At 45.8% G+C, this 20,751-nt stretch overlaps 2 protein-coding genes across 10 annotated transcripts in view; one reads left to right on the top strand and one right to left on the bottom strand.

The window, feature by feature from the left end:
- Positions 1-1,041: 1,041 nt before the first annotated feature.
- On the bottom strand, positions 1,042-19,422 carry LOC110500038 (vezatin). 6 transcript variants are annotated; one of them, XM_090213901.1, is made up of 12 exons: positions 19,296-19,422; positions 16,715-16,852; positions 11,324-11,413; positions 11,020-11,204; positions 10,614-10,898; positions 9,950-10,107; positions 9,578-9,726; positions 5,390-5,739; positions 4,559-4,752; positions 4,046-4,146; positions 3,734-3,941; positions 1,042-3,628 (listed from the first exon to the last, which is right to left on the bottom strand). In XM_090213901.1, exons 5-12 carry the CDS (start codon positions 10,793-10,795, stop codon positions 3,072-3,074), a joined length of 1,899 nt encoding a protein of 632 aa, XP_090070027.1. In that variant the 5' UTR covers positions 10,796-10,898; positions 11,020-11,204; positions 11,324-11,413; positions 16,715-16,852; positions 19,296-19,422; the 3' UTR covers positions 1,042-3,071. The 6 variants fall into 6 exon arrangements, with proteins under 6 accessions (XP_090070027.1, XP_090070023.1, XP_090070026.1 ...); XM_090213897.1 differs by lacking the exon at positions 19,296-19,422 and adding an exon at positions 18,564-18,765; XM_090213900.1 differs by lacking the exon at positions 19,296-19,422 and adding an exon at positions 18,564-18,765 and having other exon boundaries at positions 9,950-10,095.
- LOC110500037 (FYVE, RhoGEF and PH domain-containing protein 6) overlaps positions 18,803-20,751 on the top strand; it is a 33,349-nt gene continuing 31,400 nt past the window's right edge. For 2 of the 4 annotated variants that reach the window (XR_016490190.1, XM_036957327.2), the window contains exon 1: positions 18,804-19,100. Coding sequence is in view for 2 of the 4 variants with exons in the window: in XM_036957327.2 (XP_036813222.2) it covers positions 19,091-19,100 (10 nt within the window). In the remaining 2 variants the exon portion in view is untranslated. Of the gene's footprint in view, positions 19,101-19,705; positions 20,085-20,751 lie in introns of those variants that run through there. The other 2 variants (XM_090213894.1, XM_090213895.1) reach the window with 2 other exon arrangements.

Below are 20,751 nucleotides of genomic sequence, written 5' to 3'. Positions count from 1 at the left end.
GATGGCAGCATGCATTAATACTAGGTGACAAGGCATTTGGAGAAAGGACAATATATTTCCATACACTTATTCCAGCAGCAGGGGCAATTTAATAATCGTCAGTCACCACACAACAAGAACTCTATTGCTACCAGCTTCCAAATTCTCTCAAGAATAGTCGACTCCATGCCCTAGGCTCCTTCCCTGATCTGGGAGAACTGGGAAAGCCAGATGAGGAAGCAGCAAATTCCAAGCAGTAGGATTCCACCATTTACTTTCACCATTAATTTGAAGTCTCTGGACATTAGGAGAGGAAGCCAGTTCAGCATATTGACATGATGCCTGCTGGTTGTTTAAGGATGCTGAGGCTAATTCAATAAAGACAAGAGGCCTTGCCTGCCTGCTCCATGGTTCTTTGGGGAGAGAGGGATGGAAGTACATAATTCTAAAATGATTGGACAGCTGGGTTGTTGGAGACACACACTGCTGCTCTGTTCAGTCTAAATGTGGCTTTTGCAGTGTGAAGATGGACATTTTTGCTCTGCCCCCAATAATACCTCATGTACTTCCACACCAGGGGAAACCTCATTAGGTATGCCAGACAGCCCTCTCTCTTTCTGTTCTCTAGTAGCATGTCTAGCATGGACTGATTGGGTTTGTGTTTCACAGGGTGGCTGATACTGGGGCACACACTCCCACACATAATAAAGCTATAGAGGGGCAGTTTGGTCTACCTCAAGACAGATCCTTGAGGTTTCAATTTCACAGACACACACTAATTGTATAGGAAGTTAACCTGGGACTATTTACAACAGCTAAATGTGTGAGAGAGATGTGTGTGTGTGACTGCAGGCTGGGGTCAGGGTCTTACAGGGATCACCAGCTGTTCTAGGTCAGGCAAATGTGAGACTCCACAAAAGATCAGGTAACCCTCACACTACGCTGACCCTCACCCCCTACCACTCCCCTCCTAACCTCCTTCCCCCTGGGATTAGAGTCAGTCTCAGGCAGCTGAGAGAAAGAGAGACCAATCTAAAAAGAGAGAGACAAAAGACAGTCAGCTCCAGAATAGCATTTTATTTTACAAATGAAATGCAGGAGGGGCAGAACTCACTTCAGGAAGGGGACATATGGGAGAGGGCTGGAAGGCAAGACAAGGCAGACACGGTGGGTGGAGGGGAGGGGGGGTCAGACACCCCCGGACACACACACAAGTGGAATCATCTGTGCAGTCAATAAGCACATGCTGTCCTTCGATCATCATCATCGATCATCACTCTAATTAATTGTAATCAACGATAGTAGCATTCCAGGACACTCTGTAATAACTGTCCCAAATCAATGGAGTTGAATCACATTCTAGTGAGCGTTATGGAAACACAGATGCTGAGACAGGGGAGAGAGATTTTTTATATATATATTTAATGTAACCTTTATTTAACTAGGCAAGTCAGTTAAGAACACATTCTTACTTACAATGATGGCCTACCGGGGAACAGTGGATTAACTGCCTTGTTCAGGGGCAGAACGACAGATTTGAACCTTGTCAGCTCGGGGATGCTATCCAGCAACCTTTCAGTTACTGGCCCAACGCTCTAACCACTAGGCTACCTGCCGCTCCAGATGCAGTGGTACAATCTCCATGGAAACATTTACAGATGTACACAAGACAGAACCAAAACGTTCTGACACAGCAGACCATTCAGATCAGAGATACATGTAGTAGCTACAGACACCCGCGGAACAGATTTCATAATAGGTGCAGTAGGGGTGGCACGAGGTAGTAGAACACTTTACCTCAATAATCACCCAGTTATCATCCTCTCATCAGATGAGCACTTGACGAGACCATTGGGGAAATAAGCACTATGAATGTGTTTGGTTCATTAGTGGATGGGGATGAATTTCATTTCACAGCAATCTACTGTCTGACCATATTCATCTCTCAAATAAAAACATAACATGTTAAAATATTTCAAAATCTGGTAGGCTAGTCCATTTAACAAGGTCAACTATGTCCACCCTTCTCTCTGAAGTCTCCGTCTGCTCATTGGTTGCTGTAGGTTGAGTGACAGGTGTTTTAGCCAACACATCTTTGCAGTTATAGGGCCATTCCTAGTGAGGCGGGGAGTGCGTAGAAATGCAGACTCAGAGAGGCAGACCAGAAATAAAACAGTAATAATAAAAATACCTTTGCCCTGCTCTCTTTGAAATGTACCTCTCCTTCTCCTTTTACAGCGTGGTGTGTGTGCAGTAACATCTGTGTGTGTGTGTATATGTGTATGTGTATATATATATATATATATATATATATATATATATATATATATATATATATATATATATATATATATATATATATATATATATATATATATATATATATATAGAAACATCTTACATTCAGCCCTCAGTCAGTGATTCAGTACCTGAGCATTCTGCCCTGGGCTGCCGTGCACACGTTCAATAGAGCAACCACACATCAGACTCTGCCTGTCAATACAGGAGTCATATAGGGAGTGATGTGGTAAAAATTATAATAATCATTTAGTTAAATCAGGCTTTTTGACTCAGACATCAATATGCTAAACTGTTAGAGCAACGTGAACATACCACGGAAAGGTACTGGTCAATAGTTAGAGAAAATATAATGGATGCTATAACCAAGTCTCTCTGCCTCCAATAGCTACAGGGGATCCTTAAGGTTAAACTGAAGACCTTGTGACGGTGAGGTCAGAGTTTGTCTTGTGGTTCTGGTACCTGAGTAGCACAGGAGAGCGGCCACAGGGGGATTGTGGGTGAAGTAGGGACGCATGGGTGGAGGAGTGGAACATAAAGTGGTGTAGTGCTCTTCTTAAAACTCACAAACACAAGTCAGACATCGCATACACACAATGCTTTCTCACTCACCCAATCATGCACACACACTCACACACACACACACACCGATGAAGACATGACAGAGACCCATGGAGCCAAGGAAACGGACAGCCGCAATAAATAACCCAGGAGTGGGGTCAGACATAAATACAGGAGCCTGTCTGTCCATTACTATTCTGTTCAAAGCTCCGTAAAGCAGGAGGGTTTAGACACTAGTCCTTCTCACATGTCTGTCCATCAGGCAGCGAACGCTTCTCTCCCTCATCCTCTTCTCCGCTGTCTCCAAACGTCTGCTCCTCCATGTTGGCGAAGGTATATGAATGTGCTGCCACCTGGGCGGCGAGGGCTGAATTAAAGCTGAGCGCCGCCGAGCCGTGTAGTTCCGTCAGCCTGTCCATCACCGTGATGGTGGGGACCCGTGGCTGCAATAGGTCGGGCCCATTCAGTCCCGCCCCCTCGTCAGGCAGCCCGTCGTATTGGTAGAGCGCCTTGCCCGTCCCGGCTGGGACAGAAGCCCAACCTTCACCCTCCTCCCCCTTTTCCTCTGCCTCACCACAGCAGAACTCTGTAAGTGCTTTTTCCTCTGCCTCTGTGAGGGGGCGCTCGTCCCTGATCCAGTCTTCCTCCTCGTTGTTCAGCCTTTCCGATAGGTGGTTTCCCTCGGCGACACCTGGATTGGCTACGCCCACAAGGGTCAGAGCGTCCAATGGGTCGGAGGGCATCTGATATTCTATAGAAGTTTCCGCGGAAACGATAGGCATCACCGCCGCTAGGAGACAAAAGAAACACATCATTAAATAATCACATGAAAGAGAGAGAGAACTGAAGGAGCGGCAGAGGCTGAGCGGTGCATTGTAGGTAAGCGGAGCGAGACCTTGGTCGTTGAAGAGCAGCTGTTTCCACTTCCTCCTCTCGCCCTCGGACGCCCGCTGGCCCAGTACGGCTTTGAGCTCCGATAGGACGCGCCGAGACTCCTCCCTCTCCCGCCGCTGGCGCTCTCGTTCCTCGGGAGACAGCATGTCAACCACCGACCCCGCCCACCCGTTCTCATCCTCTGAGTCTGAAACGTACGCTTCCAGCTCCTGGCCAATCAGAGGGCAGGAAAGACCCATTACACATAAAGACACTAATGGCACCTAGTTGAGTGTGTGTGTGTAGATCCACAGTGAGTGGTGAGGTTCAGTACCTGCTCCTCAGGCACGGGGTCCCTGTCCAGGATGAGGGTGTAGGTTGGGGCAGGTGTGCATGGCACAGGAGGGAGACACTGCTCTGGACCATCAGGAGTTCCTGAAAGAGAAAGGATTGATAGAATGTATTACACACACATACAGGTATGTGTACACACACACACACTCAAATGGAGTGTGTGTGTACACAACTTGCTCCCTGCTCCCAAAGAGTAGACCTCTAAAATGTGCTGAAACAGTCTGTGGTGAAACTAGGCCATTGTTCCCTCCCTCCCTTCCCTGCGAGGTCTGGTTCTAATCCTATATTTGAAGGAGCCACTTCCTCACTGACTCTGAATAGTCTCTAGGCTGGGCGGGGGGGAGGAAGTACTGACTAAAAATAACCCTTCCACTGTAACCATGGAAACCCGGGGGGGGTGCAGTATTCAGACCCAATATCAGGGCCCGTCAGCTCTCAACTGGTCAGCTGCGCTAACTACCTAAGCCTAATAAAGGTAGTGTGTGTTCTTCACCTGGGCAGGTGTTAGCTCTCCTCAGCATGCGCTCCACTTGGCCCACGGTGTCCTCCCAGCATCCGGCGCTGGCCTGCATGTGGGGCTGCAGGTGGCCGAGACGCTCCTGGAGGTCCTGGTAGCCCTCCACAGTCACCTCCACCGCCTCTTTAGTCACCATCAGCTTCTCCAGGTCATCCTCCAGGATAATCATCCTAGTGGGGAGAAGAGGAGGTGAGATGAGGGTTTGGGGAGGAGGGGTTAGGGGAGGAGGAGTGAGGAGAGGATGGGGTGAGGGGTAAGGAAAGGGGGCTAAAGGCGTCCACATGCTTTCCAGCCGAAACAGTTCGGACGAGTTTGTGCATATATTATGACTACATTTTGTGATGCTTTAGTTGGTTTTGGACTTCAGCACACAACATCTTTCCTCAAGGCAAGCCGAAGTCAGTATTATATCCCTTGGTCAGAGATTGGTCAACAATAGGGATTCTTCAATGAAGTTTCTGTTGTCATTCAATGAGAGACAACTTGTTTTCATGGACATTTTTTCATTGAAAAATACTGCACCAAACATCTTAGTTAGATGTAAAATTGTGTGACTAAGATCTCCTCTGCAAAAACGTCAAAATTAATGACACATTTATTGAGTTATCTTACATTAATTCAGACAATTTTTTTTCCCGTTTTTCAAGCGAAGGTTCTTTAAGGGAGTATGCGAGCACTCTCGTTCGTTTCACGCCAGCCGAACTGAAGCATACTGACGCCTTTAGACTGAGGGGTGAGGAGGGTATGGAGTAACAGGTGTTAGGGTTAGGAGGGCGAGGGTTCAGTAAGGGGTTAGGTTTGACTTACTCGTTGAGCAGGGCCCTGAGATGCAGCTGCAGGCTGCGTACAGACGTGTGCAGTGTGTTGAGCTCTCTGCATTTCTGCTGAGCGCGCCCCACCCTGTCCGAGCCCTGCGTCCGGCGCTGCGTCTCAAAGTACCGGTGGAACTCGTAGCTACGCTGCATGTCGCCCAGGCAACCGGCCAGGGCACCGTGGAGAGGCTGTGTCACCGTGGCAACAGAGCGGTGTATGGGCGGAGGAGGGGTTTCACCTTTAACCCAGTCTTCCCTGGGCTCCTCCAGTCGTCGTGGTGACAGCAGCAGGGCCAATCGGCGGAAACATTCTGAACTCTGCCCAACCCACAACTGGAACAGCACCTGGAGGACGGCAAGCCCACAGGGACAAACAGAGTAGCTAACACCCTCACTCTGACAATGACCCTCATTTCACCTATCGACCTGGTTCTAAATTATCTCTTCCTTCTATCTTTCTCAAACTTTATTTGCCACATGCGCCGAATACAACAAGTGTAGACTTTACCGTGAAATGCTTACTTACAAGCCCCTAACCAACAGTGCAGTTCAAGAAGAACAAAATATTGACCAAGTAGGCTAAAATAAAAAGTAATAATAAAAACACAATAAGAATAACGAGGCTATATACTGGGGGCACCAGTACCACCATAGCCCCTGTGCCCAAAGAAGCGACCTCTGTGGATCTGTATGCGAATTGGAGTGGGTCTAGGGTGTCCGGGAGGATGCTGTTGATGTGAGCCATGACCAGCCTTTCAAAGCACTTCATGGCTACTGATGTGAGTGCCACGGGGCGGTAATAATTTAGGCAGGTTACCTTTGCTTCCTTGGGCACAGGGACTATGGTGGTCTGCTTGAAACATGTAGGTACTACAGACTCAGTCAGAGGTTGAAAATGTCAGTGAAGACACTTGACAGTTGGTCCGTGCATGCTTTGAGTACACGTCCGGGTAATCCGTCTGGCCCAGCGGCTTTGTGAATGTTGACCTGTTTAAAAGGTTTTGTTCACATCGGCTACAGAGAGCGTTATCACACAGTTATCCAGAACAGCTGGTGCTCTCGTGCATGCTTCAGTGTTGCTTGCCTCGAAGCGAGCATAAAAATGCATTAAGCTCACGTCACTGGGCAGCTTGCATCTGGGTTTCCCTTTGTAGTTGGTAATAAAAAGCCCTGCCACATCCGACGGGTGTCAGAGCCAGTGTAGTAGGATTCAATCTTAATCCTGTATTGACGGTTTGCTTGTTTGATGGTTCGTCTGAGGGCATAGCGGGATTTCTTATAAGTGTCCAGATTAGTCTCCCGCTCCTTGAAATTGGCAGCTCTTGCCTTTAGCTCGATGCGGATGTTGCCTGTAATCCATGGCTTCTGGTTGGGATATGTACATACAGTCACCGTGGGGACGACGTCGTCGATGCACTTAGTGATGCAGCCAATGACTGAGGTGGTGTAGTCCTTAATGCCATTGTCTGTGCTAGCAAAACAGTCCTGTAGTCAGTGTTGCCAACTCCTCAGTAAGGAAAGTAGCTATTGGCTGTCCTAAAAGTAGCTAAATGACATCACCTAATTTGCATAATTAGCCATGTAATTGTGATGGACGCTGTAGGAGAGAGGAATAACGTCGTGGAAGAGACAAAAAAAGTGAGTAAAAAACACCCTAAATATGTTTAGAACTACAAATGAGCAAGCTGCAGAGAGTGGCACACACAGCAAATAAGTACCAGATATTTGAGGCCAAACTCTTCCTTCAGCACTTTATGGACCCCATTGTTAATCCCCGTCATAACAGAGGCATTGTCAGTCCCTATCCCCAGGAGTTTCTCTTTTTTAAGACAACACTTCGAGGAAAGCCACAACAGCTCGGGCTATAGATTTGGCATCTCCTCCCTCCAACTCAACAAGCCCCAGAAATGTTGATACAATTGTCTGCTTGGTGTCACTTAAGTACCTTACCACAACCCCCAGCTACATAGAAACCCTTACATCCGTGGACTCATCGAGGAGGAGGCTGAAACGCTGGTCACCCACATCTGCGACCAACTTTTTCAGAAAGTATGATGCTAGAACACCATTAATCATTTCTGTGCACTTTATCCTGTGCATTTTTTTTTAGGAGCAGTGGAGATTGAGAAAGCAGCTCTACATGCTTCTCCAATGTGATCACATGCCAGCATGGAACAGTGTTCAGCGATAGCTAATGCCATGGTGGCCTCAGCCTTTTTTGCAGTGAATTTTTTAAAGCATAAATGGCAGCTTGTTTTGGGTGGAACTCTTATAATGCTTTGCCTTTTGAGTATGTTATTGAGTTGTCATGTGTTTTTTTACATCACTAAGTTTGGCGTAGAAATCAGCCTTACAATACAGGCAGTGTGCCCGTGTATCATCTCCAATATTCTATTTTATTATTTCACCATTATTTAACCAGGTAGGCAAGTTGAGAACAAGTTCTCATTTACAATTGCGACCTGGCCAAGATAAAGCAAATCAGTTTGACACATACAACAGCACAGAGTTACACATGGAGTAAAACAAACGTACAGTCAATAATATAGTAGAAAAATAAGTCTATATACAATGTGAGCAAATGAGCTGAGATAAGGGAGGTAAAGGCAAAAAAAAAGGCCATGGTGGCGAAGTAAATACAATATAGCAAGTAAAACTCTGGAATGGTGGATTTGCAGTGGAAAAATGTGCAAAGTAGAGAGAAATAAACAGCTTCAACCAGCCTTTAAATTCAGGTTTCGATTCCCACTCCTTTCTGTATTTTTGAGTGTACAGTTTAGACTGAGACATGATGAGCTAGCCAGCTAGATGTTTAGCTTATGTCACACAGGAACACACAGTGGACAAGGTGAGTAAGTGACTGACGCTGTGTGAGTCAAATGCAGTGATTTATTTTAGACAAAAAACATTTTACATTTACATCCCGCCCTGAATGTAATAAGCCAGGGCGGGATCAGCCAGCGGCGGCTTCCCGCATGCGCGATTCATTTGCAGTCTGGACGCTGAGGGGTGAACATCTCCTGCTCTGACTGCAGCTGGGAGGGCCTGCTAAGCGAGGAATGGGCCGCCTGTGAGTGCTTTGGGAAGGGGGTGAGGCCCACGGCAGCACCCGCTGCTCATTGAGGAGAGTAAGAACGATACGTGCTTTCACGTCAGTCTCCAAAAGTCTCCAATAACACCAGAAAAAGTTGCCAAATTTGTCGCTAGTCGATTTTTAAAAAATGTGTCGCTAGAGGGGTCTGAATACTCGCAAAATATAGCGACAGAGTCGCTTAGTTGGCAACACTGCCTGTAGTGTAGCATTCGCGTCATCTGACCAGTTCCGTATTAAGCGAGTCACTGGTACTTCCTGCTTTAGTTTTTGCTTGTAAGCAGGAATCAGGAGGATAGAATTGTGGTCTGATTTGCCAAAAGGAGGGCAGGGGAGAGCTTTGTATGCATCTCTGTGTGTGGAGTAAAGGTGGGCTATGATTTTTCCCCCCCCCTGGTTGCACATGTGACATGCTGGTAAAAAATTGGTAAAACTGATTTAAGTTTGCCTGCATTAAAGTCCCCAGCCACTAGGAGCGCCGCTTCTGGGTGAGCATTTTCTTCTTTGCTTATGGCCTTATAGAGTTGGTTGAGTACGAATAATACAAATGAGAACTCTCTTGGTAGATAGTGTGGTCGACAACTGATCATAAGGTACTCTACCTCAGGTGAGCAATACCTTGACTTCTTTAATATAAGACATCGCACACCAGCTGTTATTGACAAAAAGACACACACCCCCACCCTTCGTCTTACCAGGGGTAGCGTCTCTTTTCTGCCGGTGCATGGAAAATCACGCCAGCTCTATATGGTCTGTTTCTTCGTTCAGCCTTGTCTCCGTGAAACATAGGATGTTACAGTTTTTAATGTCCCGGTAGGATAATCTTAATAATAGGTCATCAATTGTATTTTCTAACGATTGCACGTTAGCAAGGAGAATGGAAGGCATTGGGAGTTTACTCACTCGCCTCCGGCTTCTCAGAAGGATCCCCGATCTGCGTCCCCTTTTCTTCACGCAAAAGGCGTGGATCTGGGCCTGTTCCAGTGAAAGCAGGATATCCTTCTTGTCGGACTCGCTATCTATATAAAAGCAAGTTCTCTATCCCAAATCTAACCCAATCTCATCTTCCTTACGTCCGTCCGTCTGTCTTACCTTGAGGGCAGGGAGGCTGTAGTCATCGGTGAGCTCCTGTGCCTCCTCGTCAGTCAGGTGCTCTGTCCCCAGGCCCATCCCCAGCTCCTTCAGAGGCACCGCAGACACGTAGTTGGTCACATTGTCGATCTCAGAGTTCAGGGGGTACGTGGGTACGAGTTAAGGAGCCATCAGCTCACAGATTGACACTCATATATTAAATGACCTGCCAAATTGGTCAAACAGAATATATCCTCTAACACACATTCACTCAAGTGTAACACCAAAGGGGTTACAGATAGAAATCAATATTTAGTGCTTGCATTATTTCATTCCTGCATAAGTTGAGTCTGGCAATACCCCCCCTCTCTGAGAGTGTGTGTGAAGGATATGCTTTGAGCATGTGGCACGTGGCTCGGCGGGAGGCTCTGAAGGCCGAGCGGAGCGCACGATACACCGCCTTCCGCAGGCCAATCAACTGCTGCCCCCGTGGCCCTGCCCCCAGCCCCGCCCTACTAAAGGAGCTGGCCGCACTCACCCTGTCGAGCAGACTTGACAAGTGAAATGTGATACAACTGTGCAGACGTCCCAGAAAGGCAGGTAAGCACACGTAACACAACATGCTAAAAACATGCTAATAACTGAGACAACAGGACAGGCTAACAACATACGACACGGTTATGACAAAATGCTATCACAAAACAAACAAAGACGAATACAGTGACAATGCTGTCCTACCGACAATACTACAGAGACTGAACAGTGAAACAGAGAGTAGGGTGGGGAGGAACGGGCTGTGGAACAGGCAGGGAAAGGTAAAAAGTGGGCCCTTCAGGTAATGATAAACTAAGAAAATAATAGGTACTAGCCTAAGTGCTAACCTTATAGTTGGGTAGATAAAAGTGCTAGTGTGTGAAAGTGGACAGTAACGTTAAGGACAGAGTACGTAACTCACAGCAGGGTTAGCATGCACACTTACAACACTAGTAGGAAGATGAGGATGCACACTACTACTATGGATGAAGTAGATAGATAGTAGATCAAATGGTCCACTTACAGGGTGAACCCTCGAGAGATGACCTCTGTCTCCTGTAGTAGTCTCAGGGACTTGCGGGCCAGGCTGGTCAGAGCCTTACTGTTCAGCACCATGGTCTGCAGCTCAGAGGCCTGGGCGTGTGCTGCTCTCTGCATCCTCCCCTGTCTCCACAGCCCCGCCCCTCGCAACCCCACCCAGCCCATGACCGCAGCACACCACAGGATCACAGCCAGAGAGCAGGCTCCGGCAGAGAGAGAGGACAGGCCTAGTAACACTGCAGCCAGGCCCACCAGCACTGCTACATCCCTGAGAGAGAAGAGAAAAAAAAAACAAGACAGAAAGAGATGGAATGTTAGTGTCTGCTGTGTGAACATGTAGATATTTATGTGTGTTTGTGACTATGTTAGGATCTGTGTTTGGGGCGTACCACTGCGAGGGAGAGGCGAGGAGACGCGGGCAGGGCAGGGAGTTGTCTCGTCTGGGTGAGCCGGAGGGCGAGGCGCCCAGGGTGAGCAGGCTGGGGTCTAACAGCTCGATGAGCTCCACATCCTCCTGGAGCAACACATCCTGGTCCAGGATACACTGCACCGCGTACTGGCCAAACACACAGTCCTATAGGGAGGGAGAGAGAGAAAGAAAGAGGGATTGGACAGAGAGAACGAATATAAGAACATGTGTCTTTGGGATGAAGTCACTTAAAGTTCTATGGTTAGTCACATGGTGACGCTTACCAGCTGCTGCTCCAGCCTATGGGCAGAGGCAGCCTGGTGGAACGGGCTCCGCCTCCACAAGGCATCAGCCAATCTCCATAGACGTCCTCCCTGCCAATAACAGAGGATGGGTCAGGTGGGGAAGAGACAGGAGCTAATAAGGGGAACAGAGTAATCAACCAGGCATAATTCTGCAAATGAATAAGTCACACATCCTTCATACGAACAGCAGACGACACAGCCTACTACATCTGTGAGAGCAAACTGGGGAATGAGCTCTGGCCATCAACCACAAATAACGCTCATAACACACACACACACACACACACATTCCTAATAAACATTTTCTTAATTCCAGGGCATATCCCAGGAAACAGGCTCTTTGAGACGCCAACAAAGAGTGACTGATTGTGTGTGTGTGTGTGTGTGTGTGAGAGAGAACCCCCCCCAACACACACAAACACCCTCCATTCCCCCCTAGTTGATAGTCTGCCAGGCTCCAATAGGAGATTCACTGTAAACAAACAAAGTAAACAGAACAATATTCTAATCACTAACAAACAGAGTAATTATGAGCATTCCAACTAAATTGTACAATTTGATATGCTGCTATTAACTAAATTCTCCAAAATATCTATATTAGAAATCCTGATCCCCTTCATTTAGCCATAATATAGTGTGAAGAGTGAGTGAATTAAAATGCCTACAGCGAGTCACACAATCTAGTGATGAGAATAGCTTATTTTCCTCACAGTATTTTCTATCCCTTGGGGAAAGTAGTACTATCCCAAAAGGTCATTGGTACTATCAGTATCAGACAACATCACCACTAAGGAGGCATATTTCAGGCTGAGTCCCAAATGGCAGCATATTCCCTATATATAGTGTGCTATTTTTGACCCAGGCCTGTAGGGATTCAGTGTTCCAGCCAGGCTACAGTTGTTCATGAAGAAGTTTCCACTCGGTAAAGGTCTAGGATCAGCTCACCCTCTCCCAATCCTAACATTAACCATTAGTGTGGAAAATGCTAAACTGAACCAAGATCAGCATCTACGAGCAACTTCACCCTTACTATTGATCCAGACTGGCTTGGGTGTGTTTTCTACCCTGAATGACTGTTATTGGGAGATTGGGACGCAGTGTGTTATTGGCCAGCAGGCTGCAGGGCTATTGATTATGGGTCTGAGTCTGAGCTGCAGGACTGGGTGTTCACGCCACACTAAACAACCAACCACAACAGGAACAGAACATGGTATCTAAACCACCCCCCAGAGAGAGGGTAGTGTGTTGTGTGTTAGTCGTGAAAGGGGAGGCCCATGTAGGCTTTTTCAGTCTCTACTACTCACTCATCTCAATCTTATATTCCCCAACCAAACATTAAGGCAGGAGACAGAGAAGGGCCACACAGAAAAACACAGACAGCGGAATGCAAACACAGTGACACAAACAACCAACACATCACTAGTAAGTACAGTTCATTTCCTGGTCCTGCTCTTTAGTATTCCACTGGCGTCACCCAGGGGAACATTCCAGAGTCTTTGTGCTCCCCGTCTGCCGTGTGAGAGGATGGAAAAAATACTCTGCAAAGACGTGTGAGAGAGAGAGAGACTGTGACATTTATGTATGTGTTCTAAATCTTATATCCATATTGCCATAAAACCTCAACGCTTGATCTTCTCTCCATCTCACTCTCTTATGACTCCAGGATTTGAAGGAGGAGACTAGGCAGGTTGGCGGTGAAGTTTTTATTGCAAATAAACTTCAACTGACCTCGTCCTGCCTCGGCTCTCTTCAGTTAGCCGTCTCGTCCTGCCTCCTCTCTCTTCAGTTAGCTGTCTCGTCCTGCCTTCTCTCTCTTCAGTTAGCTGTCTCGTCCTTCCTTCTCTCTCTTCAGTTAGCTGTCTCGTCCTGCCTTCTCTCTCTTCAGTTAGCTGTCTTGTCCTGCCTTCTCTCTCTTCAGTTAGCTGTCTCGTCCTGCCTTCTCTCTCTTCAGTTAGCTGTCTCGTCCTGCCTTCTCTCTCTTCAGTTAGCTGTCTCGTCCTGCCTTCTCTCTCTTCAGTTAGCTGTCTCGTCCTGCCTTCTCTCTCTTCAGTTAGCTGTCTCGTCCTGCCTTCTCTCTCTTCAGTTAGCTGTCTCGTCCTGCCTTCTCTCTCTTCAGTTAGCTGTCTCGTCCTGCCTTCTCTCTCTTCAGTTAGCTGTCTCGTCCTGCCTTCTCTCTCTTCAGTTAGCTGTCTCGTCCTGCCTTCTCTCTCTTCAGTTAGCTGTCTCGTCCTGCCTTCTCTCTCTTCAGTTAGCTGTCTCGTCCTGCCTTGGCTCTCTTCAGTTAGCCGTCTCGTCCTGCCTCCTCTCTCTTCAGTTAGCTGTCTCGTCCTGCCTCCTCTCTCTTCAGTTAGCGGTCTCATCGTGACTTATCTGACATGACACATGCAAAAAGGATATATATAAAGATATATATATATATAGATATATATAAAGATATATATAGATATATATAAAGATATACAGTGCCTTGCGAAAGTATTCGGCCACCTTGAACTTTGCGACCTTTTGCCACATTTCAGGCTTCAAACATAAAGATATAAAACTGTATTTTTTTGTGAAGAATCAACAACAAGTGGGACACAATCATGAAGTGGAACGACATTTATTGGATATTTCAAACTTTTTTAACAAATCAAAAACTGAAAAATTGGGCGTGCAAAATTATTCAGCCCCTTTACTTTCAGTGCAGCAAACTCTCTCCAGAAGTTCAGTGAGGATCTCTGAATGATCCAATGTTGACCTAAATGACAAATTATGATAAATACAATCCACCTGTGTGTAATCAAGTCTCCGTATAAATGCACCTGCACTGTGATAGTCTCAGAGGTCCGTTAAAAGCGCAGAGAGCATCATGAAGAACAAGGAACACACCAGGCAGGTCCGAGATACTGTTGTGAAGAAGTTTAAAGCCGGATTTGGATACAAAAAGATTTCCCAAGCTTTAAACATCCCAAGGAGCACTGTGCAAGCGATAATATTGAAATGGAAGGAGTATCAGACCACTGCAAATCTACCAAGACCTGGCCGTCCCTCTAAACTTTCAGCTCATACAAGGAGAAGACTGATCAGAGATGCAGCCAAGAGGCCCATGATCACTCTGGATGAACTGCAGAGATCTACAGCTGAGGTGGGAGACTCTGTCCATAGGACAACAATCAGTCGTATATTGCACAAATCTGGCCTTTATGGAGGGGTGGCAAGAAGAAAGCCATTTCTTAAAGATATCCATAAAAAGTGTTGTTTAAAGTTTGCCACAAGCCACCTGGGAGACACACCAAACATGTGGAAGAAGGTGCTCTGGTCAGATGAAACCAAAATGGAACTTTTTGGCGACAATGCAAAACGTTATGTTTGGCGTAAAAGCAACACAGCTGAACACACCATCCCCACTGTCAAACATGGTGGTGGCAGCATTATGGTTTGGGCCTGCTTTTCTTCAGCAGGGACAGGGAAGATGGTTAAAATTGATGGGAAGATGGATGGAGCCAAATACAGGACCATTCTGCAAGAAACCCTGATGGAGTCTGCAAAAGACCTGAGACTGGGACGGAGATTTGTCTTCCAACAAGACAATGATCCAAAACATAAAGCAAAATCTACAATGGAATGGTTCAAAAATTAACATATCCAGGTGTTAGAATGGCCAAGTCAAAGTCCAGACCTGAATCCAATCGAGAATCTGTGGAAAGAACTGAAAACTGCAGTTCACAAATGCTCTCCATCCAACCTCACTGAGCTCGAGCTGTTTTGCAAGGAGGAATGGGAAAAAATGTCAGTCTCTCGATGTGCAAAACTGATAGAGACATACCCCAAGCGACTTACAGCTGTAATCGCAGCAAAAGGTGGCGCTACAAAGTATTAACTTAAGGGGGCTGAATAATTTTGCATGCCCAATTTGTCAGTTTTTGATTTGTTAAAAAAGTTTGAAATATCCAATAAATGTCGTTCCACTTCATGATTGTGTCCCACTTGTTGTTAATTCTTCACCAAAAAATACAGTTTTATATCTTTATGTTTGAAGCCTGAAATGTTGCAAAAGGTCGCAAAGTTCAAGGGGGCCGAATACTTTCGCAAGGCACTGTATATATAGATATATATAAAGATATATATATAGATATATATATAGATATATAGATATATATATCCATTGGTAGAGTCAGCAGGAAATTGTGGCATAAAGAACCTTGTACTGTCTGGAAATGAAATATACACCAGGCAATCGTCCATGTTAACCCGCGCACACGCACACACTGCATCTCTATCTGGGCTACAGGATGTTGGACAAGGAATAACCATATCTTTGCCATTAACCCATAGGAATCCCCATCCAGTTGACTACTTGACTAATTGAAAATGGTGGATGATAGCAATGACCAATAACAATGGGTGTTTAAACGGGTTATATCCATGATGAGTCCTCTATGAGAATAATTCCCATACGCTCCTCCGAATAACAGGCTCTCAGAGAGGAAGCATGACACGGACGGACGGAAAGTTCCCGGAGGAGGCTAATGTGACATCATTTCCTGAAAAATTAGAGAAACAGGAAAAGGAATGCACTCAGAGTCATGTGACCACGCGCTGGCCAGAACCCTGTCCCCCTACATAGAAATAGGGGTGTGTTCAAGATGTTTCAAACATTGCTTGAGGGCTCTAAAGATATTTAAATGACTGCATACTGTACAGTAGCTGGGTATCATTAGCAAAGCGCTATGATTGTGCATATGTATATTACAGTACATATCACACAAGCCACTCACACCACAGAGGCATACACATGTTCGCACAAGTAAAAACAAGGTCGGACAAATACATGTACACACTAACACGCAACAGCATGACCGTAGAAGACTTTAATGCACTCCAGATATCAGTAATCTAATTCAGCCCCAGTGAATCAGAGAGCGCGAGAGGGAGCGTGAGAGAGAGGGAGCACGAGAGAGGACAGAAAGACTATTTTCCTTTTACAGAGTTTCCTAAACAGGACTAGGAATTCCCCTTAGCACTAATAGAGAAATTTGACCAAATAGACAGAGCCTAACCCTGGAATAGGGGACAGTAGTGTGTGTGTAGAACAGACAAATACCTTGCTCTGAATCTGTTGCTCTCTTTCCTCCATGATCCCTGTCTTGTCTGTCTGCCAGCCGTGTATGAGTGTGAATGAGTGAGTGTGTGTGATATGTTTCATTGTTTGGAATCAATAGCAGATGTAATTACTTTCTGTCTGCCTGCATGAATGTACAGGGAGTTGGTCAAGCACACATACAACACCCCAAGGCTCTGCGATCATAGTGGGGGTTCCTTATGGTAGCAGTGATGGGTGTGTTTGTGTGTGTGTGTGTGTGGGGGGGGGGGGGGGGGGTCACTCACTGTGGGTTTGGACAGGCTGTCCTGGAGGGAGGTCGTCCCCCCCTCTCCTCCTCCACACTCGTCCTCCTGAGACACTGTGGGACACGCCTCAAAGTCTGTGTGTCCTAGATCCTGCAGGTAGTGGAAGAGCGGAGAGTTCTGGAAAGAGAGAGAGGGGAGAGTGTGTAGAGAGAGCATGATAAAGAGAGAAAGAGAGAGAGGGAGGGGGAAGTGAAAAAAAAGAGTGTGAAAGGGTAGAAGGAGGATGGGAGAGGAGAGAGAGATTTAGACAAATGTCAGCTTTTGTTCCTGCTCTTCCCAATTCTCTGTTACAGATGTCCCAAGACACAGGCAGCTGTTCTTAGAAGTGTCACAACCCAGCCGGCACTGCAAGTGGCAGGAAGACCATCCCTGGTCTGCTGTAGCGTTACGTTCTAATTACCGTCTGGACTCACACGCTCATTCTCCACCCTCTCTCCCATTCGCCTTGCCAATCCATGCAGATTTCAGTCACACTCTTTCACACTTGACTTCCATACATAAACACAGAGACCTTGATGCTGCGGGCACAACAGCCACTCAGATGACAAACTAGAAAAGGAAATCATCTATTCTCTCTGCTCAAGTCTTGTTCGTCATGGGCAACTAATTGTATTACTGTGTGCAGCTGCTTGTTTTTTATTGATTAGCTATGGTTTTTGGAAACATGGGACGAGTTAGCTAAGGGCTAAACTTATGCTGAACAAAGATATGCTAATGTTAAAAGCCTAGAAGAGAACACCCTATGTATGTGAACTACCCATCCCTAAACCTCCCCCTGGCCCTAAGCATCTTGCCTCTTTCAATACCCGTTTCTTACACCTAATCTGCTCCAAAGTCCATTATTTCAATCCAACAATGGAATTAAACACAATAATCTAAAATCCTTGCATAAAAGAGCGTTCATCATGATCAAGTGTTAAAGCTCAGCTTAAAGTGGGACTGACTGGAAGTGTGTGTGTGTGTGTGTGTGTGTGTGAGTGTTTCCAGCAGGGATGAGCAAATCACTGTCCTGCATCACAGCATCCCAGGTCAGACTCCCACCTCAATCTCCCTACAATAGAGAGATGTGCAGCAGCAAAGTGGGCCTTTTGATCTCTACCTCTCCTCTGTTTGCCCCTAGAACAACGTACTGGCACTTGGCACTGGCATAACAACAATTTGCCCACAATTAAGAAATAATAACCAATTGTATGCTCCAATTTTACCAAGGCGACACCTGACCCAATTTCCAACCAGCTGCGGACACTCCTCATCCGTAGGATCAGAGAAAACGAAACATCTCCGTGCTTCTACATCTGGATAGCAAGCCATTTGCCTACCTTGATAGATCCACCTATAATACGTTATCATGATTACACACCCCGATCCAAGCATGACATGATGGGCTAAAGTTACTCACTTGCATGATCGGACGGTATCGGTGGCGCACATGTTGACACATCAGGCTGTCAGACGTTTCGAACAGCTAACGTTATTCCCTTACTACGTCGCATAAAGCACCACACACTCTCCACGCCAGCTATGATGATGAAACAGCACACTGTCCCATGATAAGAAAAGCTACTTAGCAGTCCGGCAGGATTGGCTAGGCTACACGGCCAATTTAGCTCGGATTTATGTCTCAGCTACGCATAACGGGTGTGTAAACGCCAATGGGTAAACGTTTCTCATGGCCATGCTAATAAGCTAGCTAACGTTAGCGAGCAAGCTACTCTGACAGTCTGGTCAACCACGCCAATTTCATCACGCAGAATGAATCAGAAAACCTATACAAACTCGGGCTTGACACACGTTAACGGAACATATGCGCCCGAATAAAAACACAAACCTCAAATACCACATCTTCATCAAACTCCTCAGTCATTGCTCTCCGCCATCGATATACAACCGTTACGCATTCTGGGATTGTAGTCGTTTATAAACGACAAGAAGTGAACATTTGAAGCAGTTGCTAACCCCTGTTTGCTGCACAAAACAAACTCCTCGTCAAAACAACATTTCCCACAATCCAAATCGCCCAACGCTTCCCCGAGAACCTCGGTGTTCGAGCAGCAGAGACAGGATCCTCCAGTGGTCACGCGGGGAAATGCAACGTCCTCAGCCAGGGAGCAAGGGAAGGAAACAGCGCCGTGGACGAAACTCCAGAAAACGGGAAAAAGGGGAACTAGAGGATACCGTTTATTCACGTTTCAGTCGGTGATATAAGCGACATTTAGCTTCTTTTTATGTTGTTTACCTGGTGTTCTTTGAGACTGACTGACAATGGCGCCTGAAAAAGAAAATTCACGAAATTCCGTGCGGTCCCATTGAAAGCAAGTTTACTCATGGAGTAAAGAAAGGAGCAAGTCGGGAGTCATGAGCGCAGGTTTGTTTCCTGGATGGCTAAGTAGTTGCATTTTGTCGACAAAGCAGTTTATTTGAGTGCGTTTGCAGTTAAGAGTTTTACCAAGCAAATCCAGAAAAGAAAAAACATTTACGTTATGTTACTTTTGCAGCAACATAGCTCAGCTTTTCCAGGTTATTACATTGTAATGACTGTTTTTCATAATGATAACGTTACCTCTCCGAAGGCATAGTGGTGGCAAAAATGAGCAGTTTTCACCCGCTCATGATTTAGGGAGAACAGTCATTCTGGTTAGAATACTCCAACAAGAGTACATGCAACACAATTGATGCATCAGCCAAATGCGAAGAGAGAAAGAGAGCGTGTATGAGAGGGCAGATACATTCAGCTCCTTTGTGTAACATCTCTCCTCCTGTTTTGATGCAGTCAGATGCGCAATTGATTTTTTTCAAACTTTCAAACGTGGTTATATAACTTAAAGCAGCGATTGTCAACCACTAAACCGATTACTTTTCAATACGTTGAGGCAAATGGGATTTGGCACTGAAGTTTACAGATTTTTTCCATTAGTAAATTAGCTAGAGGGTCATTCAGGCTTCATGCACATCCGCTCCGTGACTCTGCTTCTCGTGGTGTAGCACTCGCCCGGCCAGTCAGTAGCCCTGATGCAGCCCAGTCGAGCAGAAAACGAGGCCATATCCTTTTGGCCATCTTATTGTGGATAGCATATAGGACGCACATATTTCACAACACACACACAGCCATCTTCAAAATCAGTCAGTGCAATGAAATCGCCCAGGTCATACTCGGCAAAAGGTTCGACAACATTTTGAACCAGAGTGAACAAACAGGACTAGGACACGGAGGACGCATGCAGCGAGATGACACGGGGTTCTACTTGGGTTGGTGCCATTGAAGCTGAGAACACATTTTCTACACCGAAAATAAACAAGCCAGACAACTCCGGTCAACGCAATGGTTCTCCCACAATTCACAGAACCTAAGGTCTGAACAAACGGAAATGTTAATAACGAAATATCAAGCTAGAAGACTGTTGGGTGATTCCTCACCAAACTAGAACAAAATAAAATGAATACCACGATTTGGGGGATTTTCACAAAATGTAATCCATATAATTGTTGACATATATTTGACATTTGTATCTTAAAGCATAATTGAGAAAAAATGAATTGAAGTTGGAATATTTGTGACTTTTTGACCTTAGCCGAAATTTATTTTTTCCCATTATCCTTTAAGACTCCATAATGTTTCATCTGTAGGTGCAATTTAGCAAAAGTTGGTTAAAGTATGGCTTGCTCTGTAATATTAGTAGTCTTTTGATTTCAATAACACATTTCTTACATACAGTACCAATCAAAAGTTTGGACACACCTACTCATTCCAGGGTTTTCTTTATTTTTGACTATTTTCTACATTGTAGAATACTAGTGAAGACATCAAAACTATGAAATAACACATATGGAATCATGTAGTAATCAAAAAATGTGTTAAACACATTTTTCAAAGTAGCCACCCTTTGCCTTGTTGACAGCTTTACACACACTTGGTATTCTCTCAACCAGCTTCATGGGGTAGTCACCTGGAATGTATTTAAAAGAACAGGTGTGCCTTGTTAAAAGTTAATTTGTGGAATTTCTTTCCTTAATGTGTT

Source organism: Oncorhynchus mykiss, chromosome 21 (genome assembly GCF_057628025.1).
Source record: "Oncorhynchus mykiss isolate SJ-2025 chromosome 21, ASM5762802v1, whole genome shotgun sequence".
In the NCBI taxonomy this organism is placed as follows: domain Eukaryota; kingdom Metazoa; phylum Chordata; class Actinopteri; order Salmoniformes; family Salmonidae; genus Oncorhynchus; species Oncorhynchus mykiss.
The sequence above is the reverse complement of the archived record's forward strand: the minus strand, read 5'-3'. Positions and strand labels throughout refer to the sequence as shown.